General features: G+C 42.5%; 1 protein-coding gene across 1 annotated transcript in view; it reads right to left on the reverse strand.

The window, feature by feature from the left end:
• The window catches only part of PTPRD (protein tyrosine phosphatase receptor type D), a 413,356-nt gene that overhangs the window by 307,751 nt on the left and 85,560 nt on the right, over positions 1–20,045 (reverse strand). Inside the window, 1 exon segment of the mRNA XM_040417151.1 lies at positions 10,331–10,498. Coding sequence (XP_040273085.1) covers positions 10,331–10,415 — 85 coding nt within the window. The 5' untranslated portion in view covers positions 10,416–10,498.

Here is a 20,045-nt window from a genome sequence, read left to right on the forward strand (position 1 = left end):
TATAACAGTGACATCTACAGCACCCCATCCCCAAAACAGGGACCTTCACCGCCCCCCACCCCTTAACACTGACCCCCCACAGTGCCCGGTCCCTTAAAATTGGACCTCCACAACAGCCCACCCCCTTAAATTTGACCTTTACAGCAGCCTTCCCCTTTAACAGTGACTTTCACAGCACACCACCCCCTTGACAGTGACCTCCACAGGGGGCCGCCCCCTTAACAGTGGCCTTTACTGGATCGGGGGCATGTCCTTTTGAACAGCTCACTCTAAGGCCTCATGCACACGACCGTTGTTTTGGTCCGCATCCGAGCCGCCGATTTTGCGGCTCGGATGCGGACCCATTCACTTCAATGGGGCCGCAAAAGATGCGGACAGCACTCCGTGTGCTGTCCGCATCCGTTGCACCGTTCCGTGGCCCCGCAAAAAAAATATAGCATGTCCTATTCTTGTCCGTTTTGCGGACAAGAATAGGCATGTCTACAATGGGCTGCCCGTTCCGTTCCGCAAATTGCAGAAGTCACACGGGCGGCTTCCGTTTTTTGCGGATCCGCGGATTGCGGACCGCAAAAAACAGCACGGTCGTGTGCATGTAGCCTAAGACAGAAGCACTGTGCTTCACCTTCCCACCCCTGCAGCTGACAGAAGTAGATTTTTACCTTCATTTTTATATCCCTGTCGGCTAAGGAGTGGAGGGGCGTGGCCTAGCCAGATATTGGCGTGGTTTAGCGGGACCTAGAAGTTGATTTTTAACTTCATTTTTTCAATCTCAGTCGGCTGAGGAGTGGGAGGGAGCGTGGCCCAACTGGATCAGGGGCGTTTCCTTTTGAACAGCTCACTCTAAGGGTCCATTCACACGTCCGTAGAATGGGTCCGCATCCATTCCGCAATTATGCAGAACAGGTGCGGACCCATTCATTCTCTATAGGGCTGGATGAGATGCGGACAGCACACAGTGTGCTGTCTGCATCCGCATTTCCAGAGTGCAGCCCCGATCTTCCGGTCTGCAGCTCCGGAAAAAAATAGAGCATATTCTATTCTTGTTCGCAATTGCTGACAAGAATAGGCATTTCTATGGGGGTTCCGGCTGGGTGTATTTCGGATATGCTACGGACGTCTGAATGGAGCCTAAGTGTAATGGAGCCTAAGTGAATGTGAGCGGCAGGGAGAAAGTCACCCTCCCTCCCACCCCTACAGCTGACAGAAGTTGATTTTTACCTTCATTTTTTCAATCCCGGTCGGCTCAGGAGTGGGAGGGGGAGTGGTCTAACTAGATATGGGCGTGGCTTGGCAGGGTCTGGGGGCGGGGTTTTAAGTCTTTTGAGGGTGGACACATTGTTGTGGAACAAAGGCACATCTTGAAATAAGGTACTAAGTGCTATTAGGCTATGGCTTTACTTTAATAGCGATTATCCTGGTGACAGGTTTCCTTTAAAGCTGACCTACAGCAGTGAAAATAAATGGCTGGGTTGTTATGAAAACCTGAAGTAAAACTGTATGTGGAGGCTGGAGGACCTGCGAGCTTCTATTGGCTGATAAGGGTCATGTGACCAAGCTTCTATTGGCTAATGCATTTTTTGGGAATATCTCAGGAACGGTACGTCCTAGAGAGCTGAGACATGTTCTAAAACCTTCCGGACACCTGATGTACCTGTGTGCCAAATTTCGTGATTGTAAATGCGACGGTGCGGATTCCTTTAGCGGACATACACACACACAGACAATCTAATATATAAAGCTGAGTGTAACTGTCAATTTACTTGCCTAAAACTAGCTCTAGGTGATAGGGGGAAGAGTAAGGCTGGGTTCACATCTGTCTTGTGAACTCTGGCACTGTAATCTAGTCACTGTACCCGGCGTACATGCCGGTGTTCTGCCACTTTTCTATACCCGGACAAAAGTCTATACCCGGAAGTGATGTAGCTGCACCGGAAGTCACGTGGACGCGTTGGAATCTACATTAATTTGCATCCTCGCGGGCTCGCTTTGCTCCCATGCATCGGGCTCAGCCTCGCTGCGCTCGGCATTTGCTAAAACTGACTCTATGCCGCCATTGATAGTAAAGAAAGAGATGGATGGTAAAGAAAGAGATGGATGGTAAAGAAATAAATGGATGGTAAAGAAATAAATGGATGGTAAAGAAAGAGATGGATGGTAAAGAAAGAGATGGATAGTAAAGAAAGAGATGGATAGTAAAGAAATGGAGGGCTGGGAAAATGCAGGAGCGTTCTGCCAGATTAACATACTTTAGCCGAATGCGCTTGTGCAGCGCGCACGCCCCCTCCTCCAGCTGATTCCAACGCGTCCACGTGACTTCCGGTGCAGCTACATCACTTCCGGGTATAGACTTTTGTCCGGGTATAGAAAAGTGGCAGAACACCGGCTTTCAGCCGGACAAAAAATGCTGCATGCAAGCAAGTCAGCATATATGCCAGAAAGCAGCCGGATTACCTCCGGATCCCATTTTAGTGAATGGAGATCCACCGGTGCACAGTGGTATCCGGCTATGCCGGACACGGGAAACTCCGTCAGTCTGTTCCTCCACCGTAACAGATTGTTGGAGTTCACAGCACAGATGTGAATTCAGCTTTAGAGGACTTTCCCACCACGACTTTTATTTCTAGCAGAGAAACATTTAATTTTCAACCAACATATACAAACAGATGTCAATATGTTGAATCTGCATGCCGTTTTTTCCATTTTTACCTGGAAACAGCAGAAAGCACACATTCCAAAAAAGTTAGAATCTGGATTGTTTGACCGGTGAATGGCTAAGTTTTTTTACTTTTTTTGGACAAAAGTCAAAAGTGAGCGGGAATTTTTGAAACACAGACATGTTGGGAAAAAAAAAACGATGCTACTGTATGCAATCCATTTAACTGATCCTATCGGATTTTTTTATTTTTTTTATTTTGCCAGAATGCACCACATTGTTTTTTGCTGCATGGAAGCATGCAGACAGGACAGGATGAACAGGAGTACAAACCAGACAAAGCGTCTGCACTTTTGACATCAATTTTTTCAATGGAAGCCTATGTAACCATTAAACACATCAATTTTTCTAGTAAAAATTGATAAATTTTATGGAAAATAAAAAAAACATGGTGTGAAAGAGGTCAAAGAAAAATCCATTTATGAACTTCATATGTGAGAAAAGGGCAAATGAACAATGGTTGTCCAAAGTGGTGAAACCATTTAATTGCTCAGCACTGTATGTACTAAAAATGAAGACATAGCTTGCATGCCTCAAGTGTGTTGAGACCTGCATAAACAAAACAATGGCAAAAACTATGAAAGGTAAAAAAAAAAAACTCTTTTAGACAACCATCCAAAACTGCATGAAAGTAGACTTTCGGGGGGCCCTATCAAAGAATAAGACAAGCCTACCTAGTGTCATTAAGCGTAGACCCACTGTGTCACTGAACAGATTTGGTTTGGGGCAACTTCTAAGGGTATTATCTAAGTCGCCTCCTTGTCTTCACCCTTTAGCCCTTATAAACGGATCTGAACTCTACTGCAAGGAAACAGCTGACCCAGGCAGGTCAAGAGACACTGGCACATGGCACCAAAAGAGAAAGGCAGAATCACAGTCAAAGGCTGAAACGAGGTCAGGGCAGGTAGATTTAGTTCAATAAAGTTCTCAGTACAAAGATCAAGGCAGAGGGCATGGGATCAACAAGAAAGTCAAACAGAGGTCAGGTCGGGCCGCTGAGGGTCAAATCCAGTAAACAGACAGAAGTCAATCATGGGAAATAAGAATGAAATATACAATAGCGCACATTTGCAGGGACCAGCAGGCTAGAATACCTATTGCTCAGGAAACCTCCCACAGGGGAAGATGCCTTAAATACCCTAGGGAAACTAGCCATAGACTGGACAAATTAGAGTGTACTTGCTCTACGGGCAGACAGAGGAGCAGGCCAAAGCCAGCGCAGAGTGAAATCAGCAGCACTACTCTAGCGGCCATGCCCTTCGGGAAGGAACAGGGAGACGCTGATGGACGTAGCAATGGACTGGAGGATGAGGTAAGTGTTTCAGGGAGTGTGCCTGCAGGGAGGGCACAAACCATCGGCATCACACATAGTATATGCTGGAACTAGAATCTGTCACAGGAAATCTTGTGTAGAAGGTGGTCTCCTCAAAGAGGTGTTTTTAAGACAGCGTTCACTGCATATTGCTATCATTAAGGCTACATTCACACGAACATATTTTGTTTCTGTGTCCGTACCGTTTTTTTGCGGATAGGATGCAGAACCATTAATTTCAATGGGTCAGCAAAAAATGCGGACAACACACCGTGTGCTGTCTGCATCTGTATGTCTGTTCCACAGCCATACAAAAAACTAGAACATGTCCTATTATTGTCTGTTTTGAGGACAAGGATAGGCACTGTTACAATGGATCTGCAAAAAAATTGGATGCCATACAGAACATTTTTTTGTGGATCCACAATTTGCGGACCGCAAAACACATATGGTGATGTGAATGTAGCCTAAATACAGTAGGTCAACAATGTATTTTCTTTGTCTCCCCCCCAAAAAAAAAAAAAAAAAAAACACTATAAAATGGGCATGCTTCAGACAGAATTAAAATCAGCTAATTCCAAATCAGTTTCTAACAAAAACTGTACATGTAATGAGAAGCACAGTCCAAACACCACAAAGTGTGAAAAAAATATCAATATTGAGCGATTTGGCTTTCCTGAGAAAACTGTTGACCTTTACGCAATGCCATAATTATGTCTACCACCAACAACATGGTAGATGCTGAGTCCTAGTTACACAAGCTACGAATTGGAACACATTACTTAACCTGCACAATCAATTTATTTCACAAGTCTAACATAATGGACATATGCTTCTCTGGTAACAAACAAGCTCTGCTCACTTACCTTTCCCGGGAGTTTAAAGGCTATTGTGCAGACATAAGCATGCACACAGTATCAATCGAGAGAACAAGTAAAATGTCAAAGTGTTCCTTAAGGTTAAGATATCAATGTCCTAAATCTAGAGATAGTAGAGAACAGCATAAATAGCAGATTGTTCTGGAATCTACAGACTGTTTCCTCAGAGTGTGCAATATATTCAAAAACTAGATTCTTCTAATGGGTAGAAAGTCTATAGATGGAAATGACAAACCTCAGAAGACCTCTTCAATCTCGATGGGGAACAAGAACACCAAAACAGAGCTGTCTGCAGAAGAGCCATGTCCCCAGTCATGTAATGGGCCCGACACTGAAGTACTGGGCAGCTACTGGCTATATGGAGGACAGTTAATTAGCATTCCCTTCACCACAGGAACACCAGAACCCTCCACGATCATAAGGTTACAACACTATCTGCTCTTTTGATTGATTTCTTATTCAGAATGGGTACCACAAGAAACACAAAGCCGTTCTTTGTAATAAATGTTAGTAATGTCTAACATACTGTGCATTCTCCCCATTATAAGAGAGACTGGTGAGGAGTCCTGAATAATGCACATCCCTCGGTCACCGGTCACTCATTTTGGAGGTGACATTTTTCCTCCAAACCCCAATTCCTTTGTAGCCCAATCTTCAGATGAATGTTATGCGCTAAGTCCGGTCGCACACTCGTTATGAAACCCTTTAATAAAGTGGGCCAAGGTCATGCCCACGTGTATATGCGCAAATAACGTGTATTTGATGCATTCAAGTTTATAACAAAGGATCATGATCATCATAATCTGAGCCATTCATAATTATTATAGATGATGTTAATACCAGAGAAAGCCAGTGTTTTCCACTTTACCAACACATGAATACGGGGGCTTCCAGCAGCCCAGTTGTCTATGATCACACAGACTGGCTGACAGTATATAAAGCCACTCGATGGGGAAGCTACTACTTATATATGACATAAGAATACCATTGGGGAGATGTATCAAAACTAGAGCAAATGAAAACTGGCTAAATTACCCATAGCAACCGATCAGATTGATCATTTCATTTTCATTTTCCTTTGAGCAACTCAACCAGTTTTTCTTTGCAGCAGTTTGATAAATCTCCCTCTATATATCGCTGTGCTCTCTATAGGTTTACTTTAAATGATCTACACTGGCCTTAGATGAAAGTATAGAGTTGTGAAATGAAATGATATTCTTTTACTCTCAATGGTGTATAGCATATATAATACCCGCTAGATAAAAGTCTGCATTTTTTTAGTGCATCCATGATGACTATAGATAGAAAGTGTAAAAAACTGCAGGTTGGGCTCACCATATGGCAATTTAATCTTTTGCCATTGAAGCCCTAATGAAACAGGAAGCATATACCCAGCAAGTAGTCCATATGTCATTAAAAAAGGTGACAATTGTGAAAAATGGCTTGGCTTATATTGTTTACATTCTGCCTGCTCTACTGAGTCTATTAAACCTTGGCAGTTGTCATACAGACCCCATTGGTCAATCTTCTTCATTTGTTAACGTGTGCTCAGAAGAACCTCAATGTGAGTGGACTACTCTCAAGCAACTGCTATGGCAGCTGGACTGCACAAGGCAGCGGGGTGGAACATAAACCGGAGTGATTCTGTTTAGTTTACAGCAGCGATCTGCAGCCTATAGCTTTCCAGCTGTTCCCCTGCAAGCCTGATATATAAATGTCATCTCTATTATATAGCCATAATTAACCTGTTCAGGACATAGCCTATTCTCACAAGCCATAATTGTTTTACTTTTCCGTTCACATAGCCGTATAAGGGCTTGTTTTTTGCAGGACCAGTTGTAATTTTTATTGGCACCATTTCATTTACCATGGCTTGTTTAGGAAAATGGAAAACAAATTTTTTTCTGGAAAAAACAAAAATGGCTCTCAGACGGAAATGGCTCAAACGGATACCAAATGTGCATAACCGATGCAAAGGATCAAGTTTTTTTTTTTACAGGATCCTTTTTTTTTTTTTTTTTTATGTTGTTCTGACGGTTAAGAAGAACAGAAAAATAGTGATTATGTGAACTCTCCCTTACTCAGTGGGCAGTACGATTACAGCACCACCAAAGAAATATTGTTTTTATTATGTTTTACTACTTTTAAACACATAAAAACCTTTAAAAAAATGTTTTCTTTGCATCACCATATTTCAACACCCATTTTTTTATATATATTGTTGTCTACAAAATAGTGTTAGGGCTTTTTTTTTTTTCTTGCAGAGCAAGCTTTAGCTTTTATTGGTACCATTGTGGGGTCCATACATCCCTTTGATCCTTTATTTATTTATTAATTTTTTTTTTTTTTTGCAAGGTGACCAAAAACAGCAAATCTCCCATTTTTATTTATTTTTTTTCCCATGAAGGCATCATATAAAAAAGTTTATATTTCAATAGTTCAGACATTTTTTGACATGGCAATATCAATGCTTTTTCTTTTTTATTGTTTATCTATTTCTATAAGTAAAATTGGGAAAGGGGGGTTATTAGATTTTTTACATTCTTTTTGTAGGCTTATTTATTTCATTTATGTATTTTACTGCAATTTTTTAGGGGACCTGAACATGCAATCCTTTGACAGTTAAATTGCTTACTATTTCAGTCTATGGGATTTTTGCAGGTTTCCTATTAAGCCCTGCAACAGATAATGTTTAACAGGCATTTTGCTACTACAGGCCTGGAGGATTTCAAAAGGCCCTAGGTTGCCATAGCAATTAATCAGATCCCTTTGATTTCCGTCTGGTGTTTTCCGGGTGTCTGGTGGGAGGACAGAGGGAGTCTTTCCCTGTGCTACTGTGATATCAGAAGAGTTAAATGACCAGGTGTCAGCAGTATTACACTGTTAACCCCTTACTGATGCAGCGATTTTCCGTTTTTGGTTTTTGCTCCCTGCCTTCCCGGAGCCATAACTTTAGTATTTTTCTGTTCACATAGCCGTATGAGGACTTGATTTTTCCAGAACAAATAATACTTTCTAATGGAACCATTTAATATTGCACAGAATGTAGTGGGAAGCTGGAAAGAAAGAAGCTGGAAAGAAATTCCAAGTGGGGTGAAATTGGAAAAAAATGCAATTCCACCAACATTTTATGGGGTTTTTTTTTATTGCGTTTACTACGCAGTAAAACTGACTTGCACTCTTCATTCTCCAGGTCAGTAGGATTATGGTGATACCACATATGTATAGTTTTTCTTGCATTTTAATACTGAAAAAAAAATTTAATAGGCATATTCTGACCCCCATAACGTCTTTATACTTAAGTCTATGGAGATGTGTGAGGGCTCATTTTTTGCAGGACTAACTGCAGTTTTTATTGAGATATGTATGACTTTTTTTAAAAATTAAATTTTCTAAATTTTTTGGGGAGATAAAGTGATGAAAAAACGATGAATCAGCCATTTTTTTTTTCCATTACTCCATTCACTGTATGGGATAAGTTTTTTCTTTATATTTTATGGGGTTTTTTTTATGTTGATTTTTTTATTAAGTATTTTGATTTTGGGGAAAGGGGGTGATATCATTTTTTATATATTTTTAAAAATCTTTTTCATTTTTTTTTAGGTCCCCAACATGCAATCATTAGATTGCGATCTGTATAGAGTAATGGAATTTTCTCCATTACTCTATACATAGATTGATATTTTACAATTCAGTGCTGCCACCTGCTGGCCTGAATTGTAATATACAAGTAATAAGCCTCGAACCTTGGTACAGGCTCAGGCTCATTACTTATATGAAACGTCTTCCCCGATCTCCGCCCAGGGGAGCTGTTCCTGCCCGTGAAGCACACACTTCTGGGTTTTCGGCCTCTCAGATGACGTGGTTAAATTTGACCTGAGTGGTTAAATGACATTAGCTGCAGGTGTCTGCTGTATTAAACAGTAGGCATCCGGTAGCTATGGTGCTTTCTCCGCTCTGGAGCGAGCGCCATTTTTAAAGACCAGACATTCGCCGTACATGTAAGGCGGATGTTGGAAAGGGGTTAATTACTCACCACCCCCTATCTGAGCCTATATATCCATTACCTTAACAGTGTGCATAGCACAGCTAATTGAAAGTTTTAACTATGGCCAATGCAATGAGGGATGCCAGACGCTTCAAATGTTGCCAATGTGAGGCCGCATCATCAATAACAGCCAAATCAAGCAATATTGTTAAAAACTATACTGGGCCTGACAATGAACACAGATCAGGTACCTGATATATAGTGAGTGATTAAGTGATAGCTGGGTGATTAAGAGTTATTGTAGGCATGTGTGATAGCGGTATGTAGGAGAGGTGTGTCAGTTCAGTCAGTATATCCTGACAAAGGGAACAAAATATGCGTTGGTGTCTGACATAGGAGTAAGGCCCCCTGCACACGAACGTGTGCTTCCCGTTGCCGTATTGCGGACCGCATTTGCGGATCCGCAATACACGGGTGCCGTTCCGTGGGCATTCCGCATCATGGATGCGGACCCATTCCCTTGAATGGGTCCGCAAATCCGGAGATACAGAATGTTGCAGAACGGACGGACCGTGGACCCATTAAAGTGAATGGGTCTGCGTTCCGCTGCGGCTGCCCCACGGACTGTGTTCGTGCATTGCGGCCCGAATTTTGCGGGCCGCAGCACGACCACGGGGTGCACACGTTCGTGTGCAGGGGGCCTAAGGTTTGCATTAGGCACTATATAATCTTATATGCACTATGTTTATGTGCCTAATGGTTGATCTGAGCATACGATGCTTTTATGTGCACTTGCACTTTATTCTGGATGTTAACTGTATGTGGAGCCATTACTAACCATTGTGGATATACTGAGGATGGTTAACATTTACTAGCATTGCCTTCCATAACTCCATGTGCTGTGTGGCGTGTGTTTTTGGACACTGCTTTTTCAGTGACATTTATATTACTAGCAGTACTGGCGTTAGTCTTTTTAGTGCTATTTGTATTGGTGCTTTAAATTCTAAGGCACGTTGGGAGTTGTAGTTCCACAACAGCTGCCAATAGCAGAACAGTAATACCATTAGACTCACATGTGCAGTAACAGCACAGTTTCATATCGAACGAGTGTTGTATATGCGGTGTGCCTTTTGTCCGAGCCTCCTGGTAAGCTGAGCTGCATTGAGTTCTCTGCAGCTTGGCTTTGTAGTGGCGAGGGACAGGTGAAATACAATTGCTTAGTATGGGGCACACATTTCAGCAGTTAGCCCAGCAGAACCTTTGCAGCAGTCAGATAAATCGTCGTTTTCAGAGGGTGGCCTAGAGCCAGTTAGAATCCCACAGCGTTTTTAGCATTCTGTCATAAAAAGGCCTGTTCAAAGGCCCTCAAAGTCTGCCAACCAAAAACAAAACTGCTCATTATGGTCAGGACCTCAAACAGAACAAAGCGCTAGACTTACTTTCAGCATCAGCATGGAGTAGGAAGCACAGAAGTACCAGCACTGGCCTGGCAAAGTTCATCATCTGACAGCTTGGCACCTGCATGCTTAGGAAGGCTTGATTTCACCCGCTCTCAAAGCCAATAGGTGTCTAGCCACTCTTGTGTTTCAGTGCAGTATTTTCACAGCCTGAAAAGAAAGAAAGAAAAAAAAAAGATAAGACTATGTTTTTTTTTTTGCGTACTAACCTCTGAAGCCCATCATGCTATGCACTGTAAAACTATTCCCACTTTTACATTATATTAACTGAAGTACATTACACACTTGTGTTTTTGCCAGCACACTCAATGCCAAGTAGCAGCTTGGCAGAGCTAGTGATGTATTTCCTTATATTAGAGCAAAGTAAACCTAATCCCAGCGTGTTTCATCCCGTGGTCAGATCATCATCCGAATAAATTATCTCCATAATTAGCTGTCATTTTAGTAAAGGTGGTGCCAGGTTAATGCATTACACGTGTCTTGGCACATATGAAATTCAATACATATTTATAAAGCAGATACCAGCACACAAAAAAAAGCTTTTTCCAATTTGGATTTACAAGGTACGGGCATACTGTACTTCTGTATCACAAAACATGAAGAGCAGCTAGGATTAGAGGGAACCTTTCCGTAGAGTCATGCTGCCCTATCCACAGGCTCCGTCCTTACAAAGAACTGTAGTGTTACAAAGAAAATATAGTCTAAAATGTGGCGGGTATGGCGAGGCCTCTCCCCTCCAGCTTCTCTATACTTGGGTCGTCTCCATTGGCAGGTCATTTGGCATATGAAGCCAAGCCGTAACGGCAGAAGCTGGAAGGGAGCGGCCCAGTGGACACTTCTCCCCATGCTTGCTATCTTTAAAAGTACTCCAAGAGTAAAACATAGTTCTTTATGTGGAAGCCTGGCAGCACACCAGGCTCCCTTTAATAGGGTGTTCTAGGAGTTTAATAATGATGGCCCTCTCCTCGGGATAGGTCATCAATATTTCATCAGTGGGGGTCTGGCTCCCAGACCCTCGCCAAATAGCTGTTTGAAGAGGCTGCAGCACTTTGGTGAGTGCTGGGGCCTCTTCACAGCATACTTAGGGTCTATTCACATGTCTGTAGTGTATTGCGGATCCTCAATACACCCGGCCGGCACCCCCATAGAACTGCCTATTCTTGCCCGCAATTGTGGACAAGAATAGGACATGTTCTATTTTTTTCGGGAGCCGAGGACCGGAAGATCGGGGCCGGGCTCTGGAAATGTGGATGAGGACAGCACACTGTGTGCTATCTGCATCTCTTCCGGCACCATAGAGAATGAATGGGTCCGGATTCGTTACGCAACGTTGCGGAACGGATCCAGACCCATTCTATGGACGTGTGAATGGACCCTAAGTAGTACATTGCATTGGTATTGCCACACAGGGCCATTCTCTTGAAAGACACCGAGCTGCAAACAGGCCTTGTGACTTATGAAAGTGACGCGACTGACCTAGGAAATGGCCATGTTGCTCAGCAAACAGCTGATCGGTGGAGGTGCAGGAAGTCAGACCCCAACAATCAGATATTGGTGACTTGACGATAGGCCAACAATATTAAACTCCAGGAAAACCTCTTTAACATTTGGCATTTCAAGTAACTGTGGAATTAGCCTTAATACCTTAATGAAAGTTTTGGCCAGTGAGGTTATCACATAAGTAAAACCATAAGTACAACCATAAAACCATAAATGCTTTTATGTATCCTAGAAATGCTATTATGTGATACCAATGAAGGGTTAAACCAGAACACAAGCTGTGAAGAGTCTTCATTCTTCTTAACATTCCTCAGCAACACTAAATGGAGGAGATCCACTGACTCACACGGTTCTCCTCCCAATGCACTAGCTGCATATCACTTTTAAAAGGGCTGTGGAAATAGCCTATAGTACCCAAAAACTCTGGTGGGGGCCAGAACAGCTGCCACTTTATATACCTAGCACCTTAACCCTTTATAGGTATCCTACAGCTGCCCTTATCCAGAGTGTTTAAGATCCGGTAAACCACCCAAGCAGTAAATTTGTGATTTTATGTACTTAGCCTTTCAATTTCTATCGTTATTTGGAAAAGGGAAGCAATAAAATATATTGAACGTGAAAGAAAAATGACTAGACTTGTATGATGGATGCACAATTCTTTATCCTACAGTATCTCACTTTTAGAATCAACATTCCACTGCTTAATATATTCCCTGCACTTGCCTAAGGTACTGACAGGTTGTCGAGAAAAAGTTCTGAGTTATACGTCTAGGTTTCAACACTTTCCTATGTATAAGAGTATTTAATCTGCCATTTATTATATTTTATCGTAGTCATTAATGCCACACCGCTTCGGACTATAGGTCACAAAATGATGCTTGCTGGCACTCTATAAGCTTCCCCCACTCTACTACATATACCTTCCTTTAGGAGTATCCAGAGCCAAATATTATCCCTATAATATGATTGTAATAGGAAGTTTCCATGATCCAATGTGTGTATTGTTGGCATTGACTAAGTGACATGGAGATAGGGACACTTGCGATGAGTCAAGGGCTAAATGCAAAAACACCTAACTTGTGGGCTTACAAGACGTACATGATGCTGGGATCCCGATGATTCTTCACCCAGTAGTAGTGCAAAGTGTTTCATTGTAATCACTATTTCTATACATGTTGAAACATTAGGTAATGTTAATTGAAATGATAAAATTAATGTACATGAAGTAGTACATTTAAAGAGGCACTTCATTTTGTTTGTTTTTTACATATATTGTTAACTCACCACCAGTATTCTAGTAGTGAAATTTATTACATCTTAACTCAGTTGGGTCCATATAGTTTGAACCTTTTTATTATGGGAACCTGGTCACGTGACCTGAAGTCTAATGCACTCCTCTAATGTATAAACAGGAACTTGGTCTCTTTCTTATGGCTGACTTCCTGTGATCTACATGATGACATCATCACCAATCAAATCCCTCCTGTCAGCTCTCAGGCCCCACCCCTCCTCACATTTCTCTGTATATCTCTGTATTTTGTTGAAGATATAAAGTCTTGCCTATCTAAAGGGCCATGAGTGCGGATATATAGAAGGCGAGTGTATACAGTGATTGGCTGCAGTTATATCAACTTCCCGACTCACACTGCCTGCACTATCTGTGTATGCTGACTCTCCAGTTTAGTTCTATAAACTAGTTTCGCTCTGGTTTCCCTGCCTCCTACATGTGAAAGCTGACAGGGGAGAGAAAGATGACAGGGCAGGTAGGGCAGACAGGCTCAAGCTGCATCGCATAGGAAAACATGTAGACCCTGCAGTGTGAGGAGACAGCCGGTCTGTGTCATCGATCTGTCATGGCTGCTCTCTCAAAGCAATGCAGTGTGGTGAGACTGCCTCCTTTGTCTCTGCAAAGCTAGGCATGATGGGAAATATAGGATTCATTAGAAAAACAATATCTGAGGGAAGAAGGAATCAAGATGGCTGCCAACCTACAAATCACACATCACATAAAACAGCTATACACAAGGCATGCACTAGAGCATCTTATTCTCTTAATCTTTAATAAAAACCTATGCTGCACCATACAGGGAAAGAAAAAAAATACCGGAGTGCTTCTTTAAATTATATTAATTCCACATTGACTTCAAATATTCTAAACAGATGATACATAGCGGAACAAGCAGCTGACACCTGGGCACATTTTTAACAAGTTATATTTCAGCAGCACACATGGCCGTCGCCTTCTCCTCTGCTTGTCCTTTTATAGTATGTACAGTGCCCCTGACATGAATGAAAGCCACAAAAATCATAGTAGGCCATGCGCTGAGGGCACCAGCTCACTCTTATCATCATAACCATCTTCATGGCAGCATTTCAAATAGCAGCAACATCCATAAGACATCAGTCCTGTCGGACTCAATTTGTGTCTGTGCAAGCGTATCCGAGCCAACTGCTTCATAATGACTTTGATGCTATCACAGAGATGGAGATATATAGAATGTGCTCTCGGAGGGAGGAAAGGTTGCTTTGTTTTCTCATGCCATTCAACACTTACATTGAAGGCCTGAACCATAAAAATAAAAGGATTCAGAATCCTGCTTCTGGTAAAATAATAATACCAGGATCAAATAGGTCTCAAAAGTCAGATCAAAATCTTTGTACTTCCTTATGGCTAACTGAAAGGATAAAACATATTAGTACAGGCTACAAAGAACTATAAAAATCGATTGTTTACAATCTTCATATTAAGTATGTTTTTGTTAAATTGCCCGCTAATATATTTTGTATATGTATGTATTGGTATATTTTTTTTTTCCCCATGAGACCAGGCCTTAGGGCCAGTTCACATGGAGTTTTTTTGGTGCTGATTTTTGACCGTTTCTGTCTCAAAATAAGCTCCAAAAAGGCCTTAAAACAGCCTCCCATGCATTTCAATGGGGAAAAAAAAGCAGCACGCCCAATCTTTAGGGCACAATCTCCAACTGAGATGAATGGGAAGCCTAAAAAAACCTAGCTCCGTGTAAGTCCATGCGTTTTGTGTGGGGTTTCTATTACTGAATGATTGGGTGGCTTCATTCTAACATGGACCAGCCCTTTTAATGTAGGGTCTGAGTGTAAGGCCTCTTTTACACTGGCGTGTGCGGCCCGTGGTCGTGCTGCGGCCCGCAAAATGCGCCGCAATGCACGAGCACAGTCCGTGGGGCAGCCGCAGCGGATCGCGGACCCATCACTTGAATGGGTCCGCGATCCGGCCGTTCCGCAAAAAGATAGGACATGTTCTATCTTTTTGCAGAACGGAAATACGGGACGAAACCCCACGGAAGCACTACGTAGTGCTTCCGTAGGGTTCCATTCCGCATCTCCGGATTTGCGGACCCATTCAAGTGAATGGGTCTGCATCCATGATGCGGAATGCCCACGGAACAGCGCCTGTGTATTGCGGCCCGTATTTTGCAACAGGCCGGACACGCCAGTGTGAAAGAGGCCTAACAGTGTGACAGCCGTGTAGCCTATTTGCACCAGCAATGAAACCCATCATGGACTTCCATTCAGATGTTGGAAAAAAGGACTAATTCTTGGCAATTGCTATTTCAACTTCACACTCATTTTGTTTCATCAGGATGGGATTTACACGTTTACAGCTGTTGCCTACGGCTGGAACCTGCCAATCCATGATGGAAAATACCCACACGATTTTTATTGGTAAAGGTGAGATCTTAAACCCAAAATTGTGCGCACACTGGCTGCCGTGGGTGGGGGGAGTTTGGCCACATATGGCAGCCAGAACATGTAAGCCCAGCTTTAGGAATATTGGGTGTAACAAGTTGCTTTCATGCTAAACTGTAAAACCTGAGTGTTCTACTGTATATCTATGCTTAGGCCGAGTTCACATCTGCGATGTGACCTTATCCGGAACAGCCAGATACCACCGCACACTGCCGGATCCCCATTCACTGTAATGGAATCCGGCCACTTTCTGCCATAGATATATACATATATTTGTGTTGTATTTTTTAGTCCAGCTGAAAGCCGCCATATATACGCCAGATACAGTGACCGGATTGCAGTGCCGGAGTTTACAACACAGATGTGAACCCGACCTTATTAGGATAAGGTGAGAGTAATGATTAAAAACTACACATAATACACAAGATCTCCAATTCTGTTTTATGACATGTTATAAAAAGGCATAAACTTTGCTTAATTAGAAATTCATCAGAGTATGGACCAAAAGTCTGGTTTCATAGAGGTAATATGCAAAAATCCCTAACTTTTTAATAAAGGGTATTCATAATAAAAGCAGATCTGCTTTGTTTAAATAGCTCAGCTATATTCTACTTTCCCAAGGCACAAACGCTATACTTTTGCCTTCCTAAATCCCACTTGAATCCTCAGAGGTGATCAAATTCTCTGTTTACCGTCACTGGACCCCTAGACATTTTGGCTGAACCATTAAAACGGCTCCTTTACCTTACCAGATGTGCCATAAACTTCTGGCATGTGTATTCAGACTGGTTCTCTAATCTTACTCCTGCTCTGTTACAGAATGTGGAATGGAAAGGACTTACACCTCTACACTATACAAACTCCTTCATATCTGAAGAAATATGCTATTAAAAGTCCAGACTGTAAAATTATGCAGACAAATTGTATTTTCAGGATTTAATTGCCTTTGTGCACTGGTCACGGAGAGAGAACTTGGCAATAATAATATAAGGCCCCGCTACCCTGGATACGTGTTCAGAAGACCAGACGGCCCGTTTCATTACCGTTAAGGATAGAGCGGTAGCTTACACATTTAGGAAATGAGAAGAAAAATAAAGGTCATAACTAGGATTTTCTGGTAAGGCTTATCAAGTAATCCAGGGAACAGACTAACCACATGATCTTTCTAACCCAGACCGTACGAGTATACAAAACAGTCAGAACATTTTATTTTAGCCGTGGTACGAGATGAGCAAGCACACATTGATAAGGCTACTTTCACACTGGCGTTTTGGCTTTCCTTATGTTAGATACGTCCAGGGCTCTCACAAAAGGTCCAAAACGGAACAGTTTTGCCCTAATGCATTCTGAATGGAAAAGGATCCGTTCAGAATGCATCAGTTAGTCGCCATTCCGCTCTGGAGGCGGACACAAAAACGCTGCGTGCAGCATTTTGGTGTCTGCCTGACGATGCGGAGGCAAACAGATCCGTCCTGACACACAATGTAAGTCAATGGGGACGGATCCGTTTTCACTGACACAATATGGCACAATAGAAAACGGATCCGTCCCCCGTTGACTTTCAATGGTGTTCAAGACGGATCCGTTTTGGCTATGTTACAGATAATACAAACGGATCCGTTCTGAACGGATGCATGTGGGTGTATTATCGGTGCGGATCCGTCTGTGCAGATCCATGACGGATCCGCACCAAACGCGAGTGTGAAAGTAGCCTAAGTAGGTGCAGGTATTTCCTAACCACAGACAGGCAGATCCTCACACTGACAGTGGCTTTATTCTATATAATACCTAACGTGACATTCTGCACAGAATGTGGGGCCTAATATTTTTATCAATGCTAGATAGTCCTTTCGGTTCATTTCTGCTGAAGAACATCCTAAAACGGGGTTGTCCTTTTATGTTTACTCCATATGAGATTTTATGATTGCAGGATAAATAGCTGTAGTGCATAAGGGAGACCCCATGGCAGATTCATTTTAAAGGGGCTTTCTGAGATTTTACTACTGATGACCTATCCTCAGGACAGGTCATCGGTATATGATTGGTGGAGGTCCGCTCAGATGTTTAAGAAGGCAAAGGCGCTCCTGTGAGTGCTGCGGCTGTCTCTCAGATTTTACTAGGATGAGTGATGACACGTTCATCTGTCACGTGGCCTAGGAGCAGCTCAGCCCCATTAAAGTGAATGGAGCTGAGAGCCATACCAAGGACAGCAGCGATACAAAGTACAGCAGTGTGCTAGGTGAGCAAGAAGAAAGCAGGAGAGCCGATGCCTTCTCATACAGCTGATCGATGCGGGTCCAGGATGTCTGACCCCCACCGATCAGATACTAATGATGTATCCTGTGGATAGGTCATCAGTAGTAAAATCTCCAAAAGCTCTTTTAACATGGAAGCCCTTATGACTGATGCACACGACCATATATTTCCTTAGTGCGCTTTCCCTTTATTTCACGGATGGCACACTGACCCATTCATTTCTATCTGGCCATGCCCAGTCCGAGAATCTCACTGCAGGTCCTTTTCTTGTCTGCATTTGCAAATGAGAAAAATGCCAAGCACATGGATCTGTTCTTGGAAGATCAGGGGAGGCTTTTTGGACTGAAAATCAGATACGGATGTGTGCATGAGGCCTTAAAGGGATCCTGTCAGTAAATTCATGCTGTGCTAACAATGGGTAGCATTATATACATGCAGGCTCTCTCACTGCACTGAACTATGTGGTATTTCAGATTAAAATATAGTTTACTGCAATGAGAATGCTTGATGGTATATCATGCCACCGGTGGTAAGGGCATCATGAAACTGCTGACAGCTTCCCTTTAAAGGAGATGCCTCATGAAGACCCTCTGTCAATATGACCTACAGTATTAAGGCATATGAGCATCATAGAACATCATGACCCAGTATAGAGAACCCATCCTGCCTGGTCATCATTTAAGTGGCCACCATGTAATGCCAAATTCGTCTGACCATGGGTGGGTCACCTGGTGACTCCTGGGTTAGATTAAGGATAATGGTATGTATTTATTTCATGTGTAATAGAGTAAGACAGTTCTATTCTATAACCAATGCAAATACAGGCATCAGTAAGGTGCATCCAAGCGCATATGCAGTTTAATGATCTGCGTAATACAATCTCCAAGTAAATGTGCATGTTCCTACACATTCAGAGATGACATAGAGCTGGCAACAACATCATTAAAATTAATGATAGATAAGATCATGATAGATAAGATCAAAGTTTGGAAACTTTTTTCTAATGAAGATGAAAATGAAAAGCACGCTGAAACGAGTTTTTGTGCTATGTTTTTTTTTTTTTTATGCTGTAATGCCATAGGCTCGGCAACTATGGATTTCAAGAGGGTCTAGAACCAGCATCGAGTACAGTGCCATACCAAACAAAGGTCTATAGAAAGCACTTGTTTAATGCAATCAGCAACACTGGGCTCTGGTAACCCCACTTCTGCTTTATTATGTCTTAGTTTTCACTTTCCTAATTCAATATATTTCAAAGTATTCCTTCAGGTACAAATGATTTATGACATAGCATCAAGCTATTTAGCAAACAGCCTCATAGGGATTGTAGTGTTTATTTTTCTAATTTTATGTATTTGCAGCATGGTGAACACATCTCGTCCCCAGGTTTTACAGTTCCCGGCTAAGTTTGTATATTGCACATTATCACTGGAAAGTATTGTGTCAGCAGTATATCAACTAGCACCTATCTTACTCTTTTTATCCCCTCTTTTTTTTTGCTGCCAAACCCACCCCAAGACATAGCTGCCAATATTATGACTTCTTAGGCAAATTTCGCTGCTGACCTAGTGTGTCTAAGCCTTTCATTATGTTTACTGCCATAGGGAGATAAACTTCTGGCAGCGCAAATTTACTAGAGAACAAAGGACCGGTCATGTCGAAATGCAGCCGGCTTTACTCTTGTTTCTCCAGGGTGCATCCATACACATTATCTATTGCATTTGTCCAGTGCCTCCAAAGACCTACTCCATATACAGTAAAAGGGTCTGATTAATTTTAGTAATGACAGGATATTAGTGTTGATCGAGCACCAAAGTGCTCGGGTGCTCGAGTAGAACACCTCGGGATGCTCGGGTGTTCTACCAAGCACCCGAACACAATGGAAATAAATGGAAGAACCTGAGCATTTAACCAGGAACCCCCTGCTATGAAGCGGGGAGGGTGTCTGGTTCACATGAAAATGTCAGAAATTGATGGAAATACCGTCCGATTTGTGTCACATGTGAGGAGTTCATGCTGGTGTGGCTGTGTGGAGAAGACTTCTTTTAGGCAGAGGCGGGAAACCGGTGAAGTGGCAAGGCGGCTGAACGGCGTCCTCGAGGAGTGGTGAGAAGGAGTGGTCAGCACCAAGAGAGGGTGATTGGCTACAGTGTATCGCTCAATGAGGGCGGATTCGCTTGGCTTTTCCGGATCTGCGATGATGTACAAGGTTGTA

The sequence above is a fragment of the Bufo bufo genome, chromosome 2 (genome assembly GCF_905171765.1).
Source record: "Bufo bufo chromosome 2, aBufBuf1.1, whole genome shotgun sequence".
Lineage (NCBI taxonomy): Eukaryota > Metazoa > Chordata > Amphibia > Anura > Bufonidae > Bufo > Bufo bufo.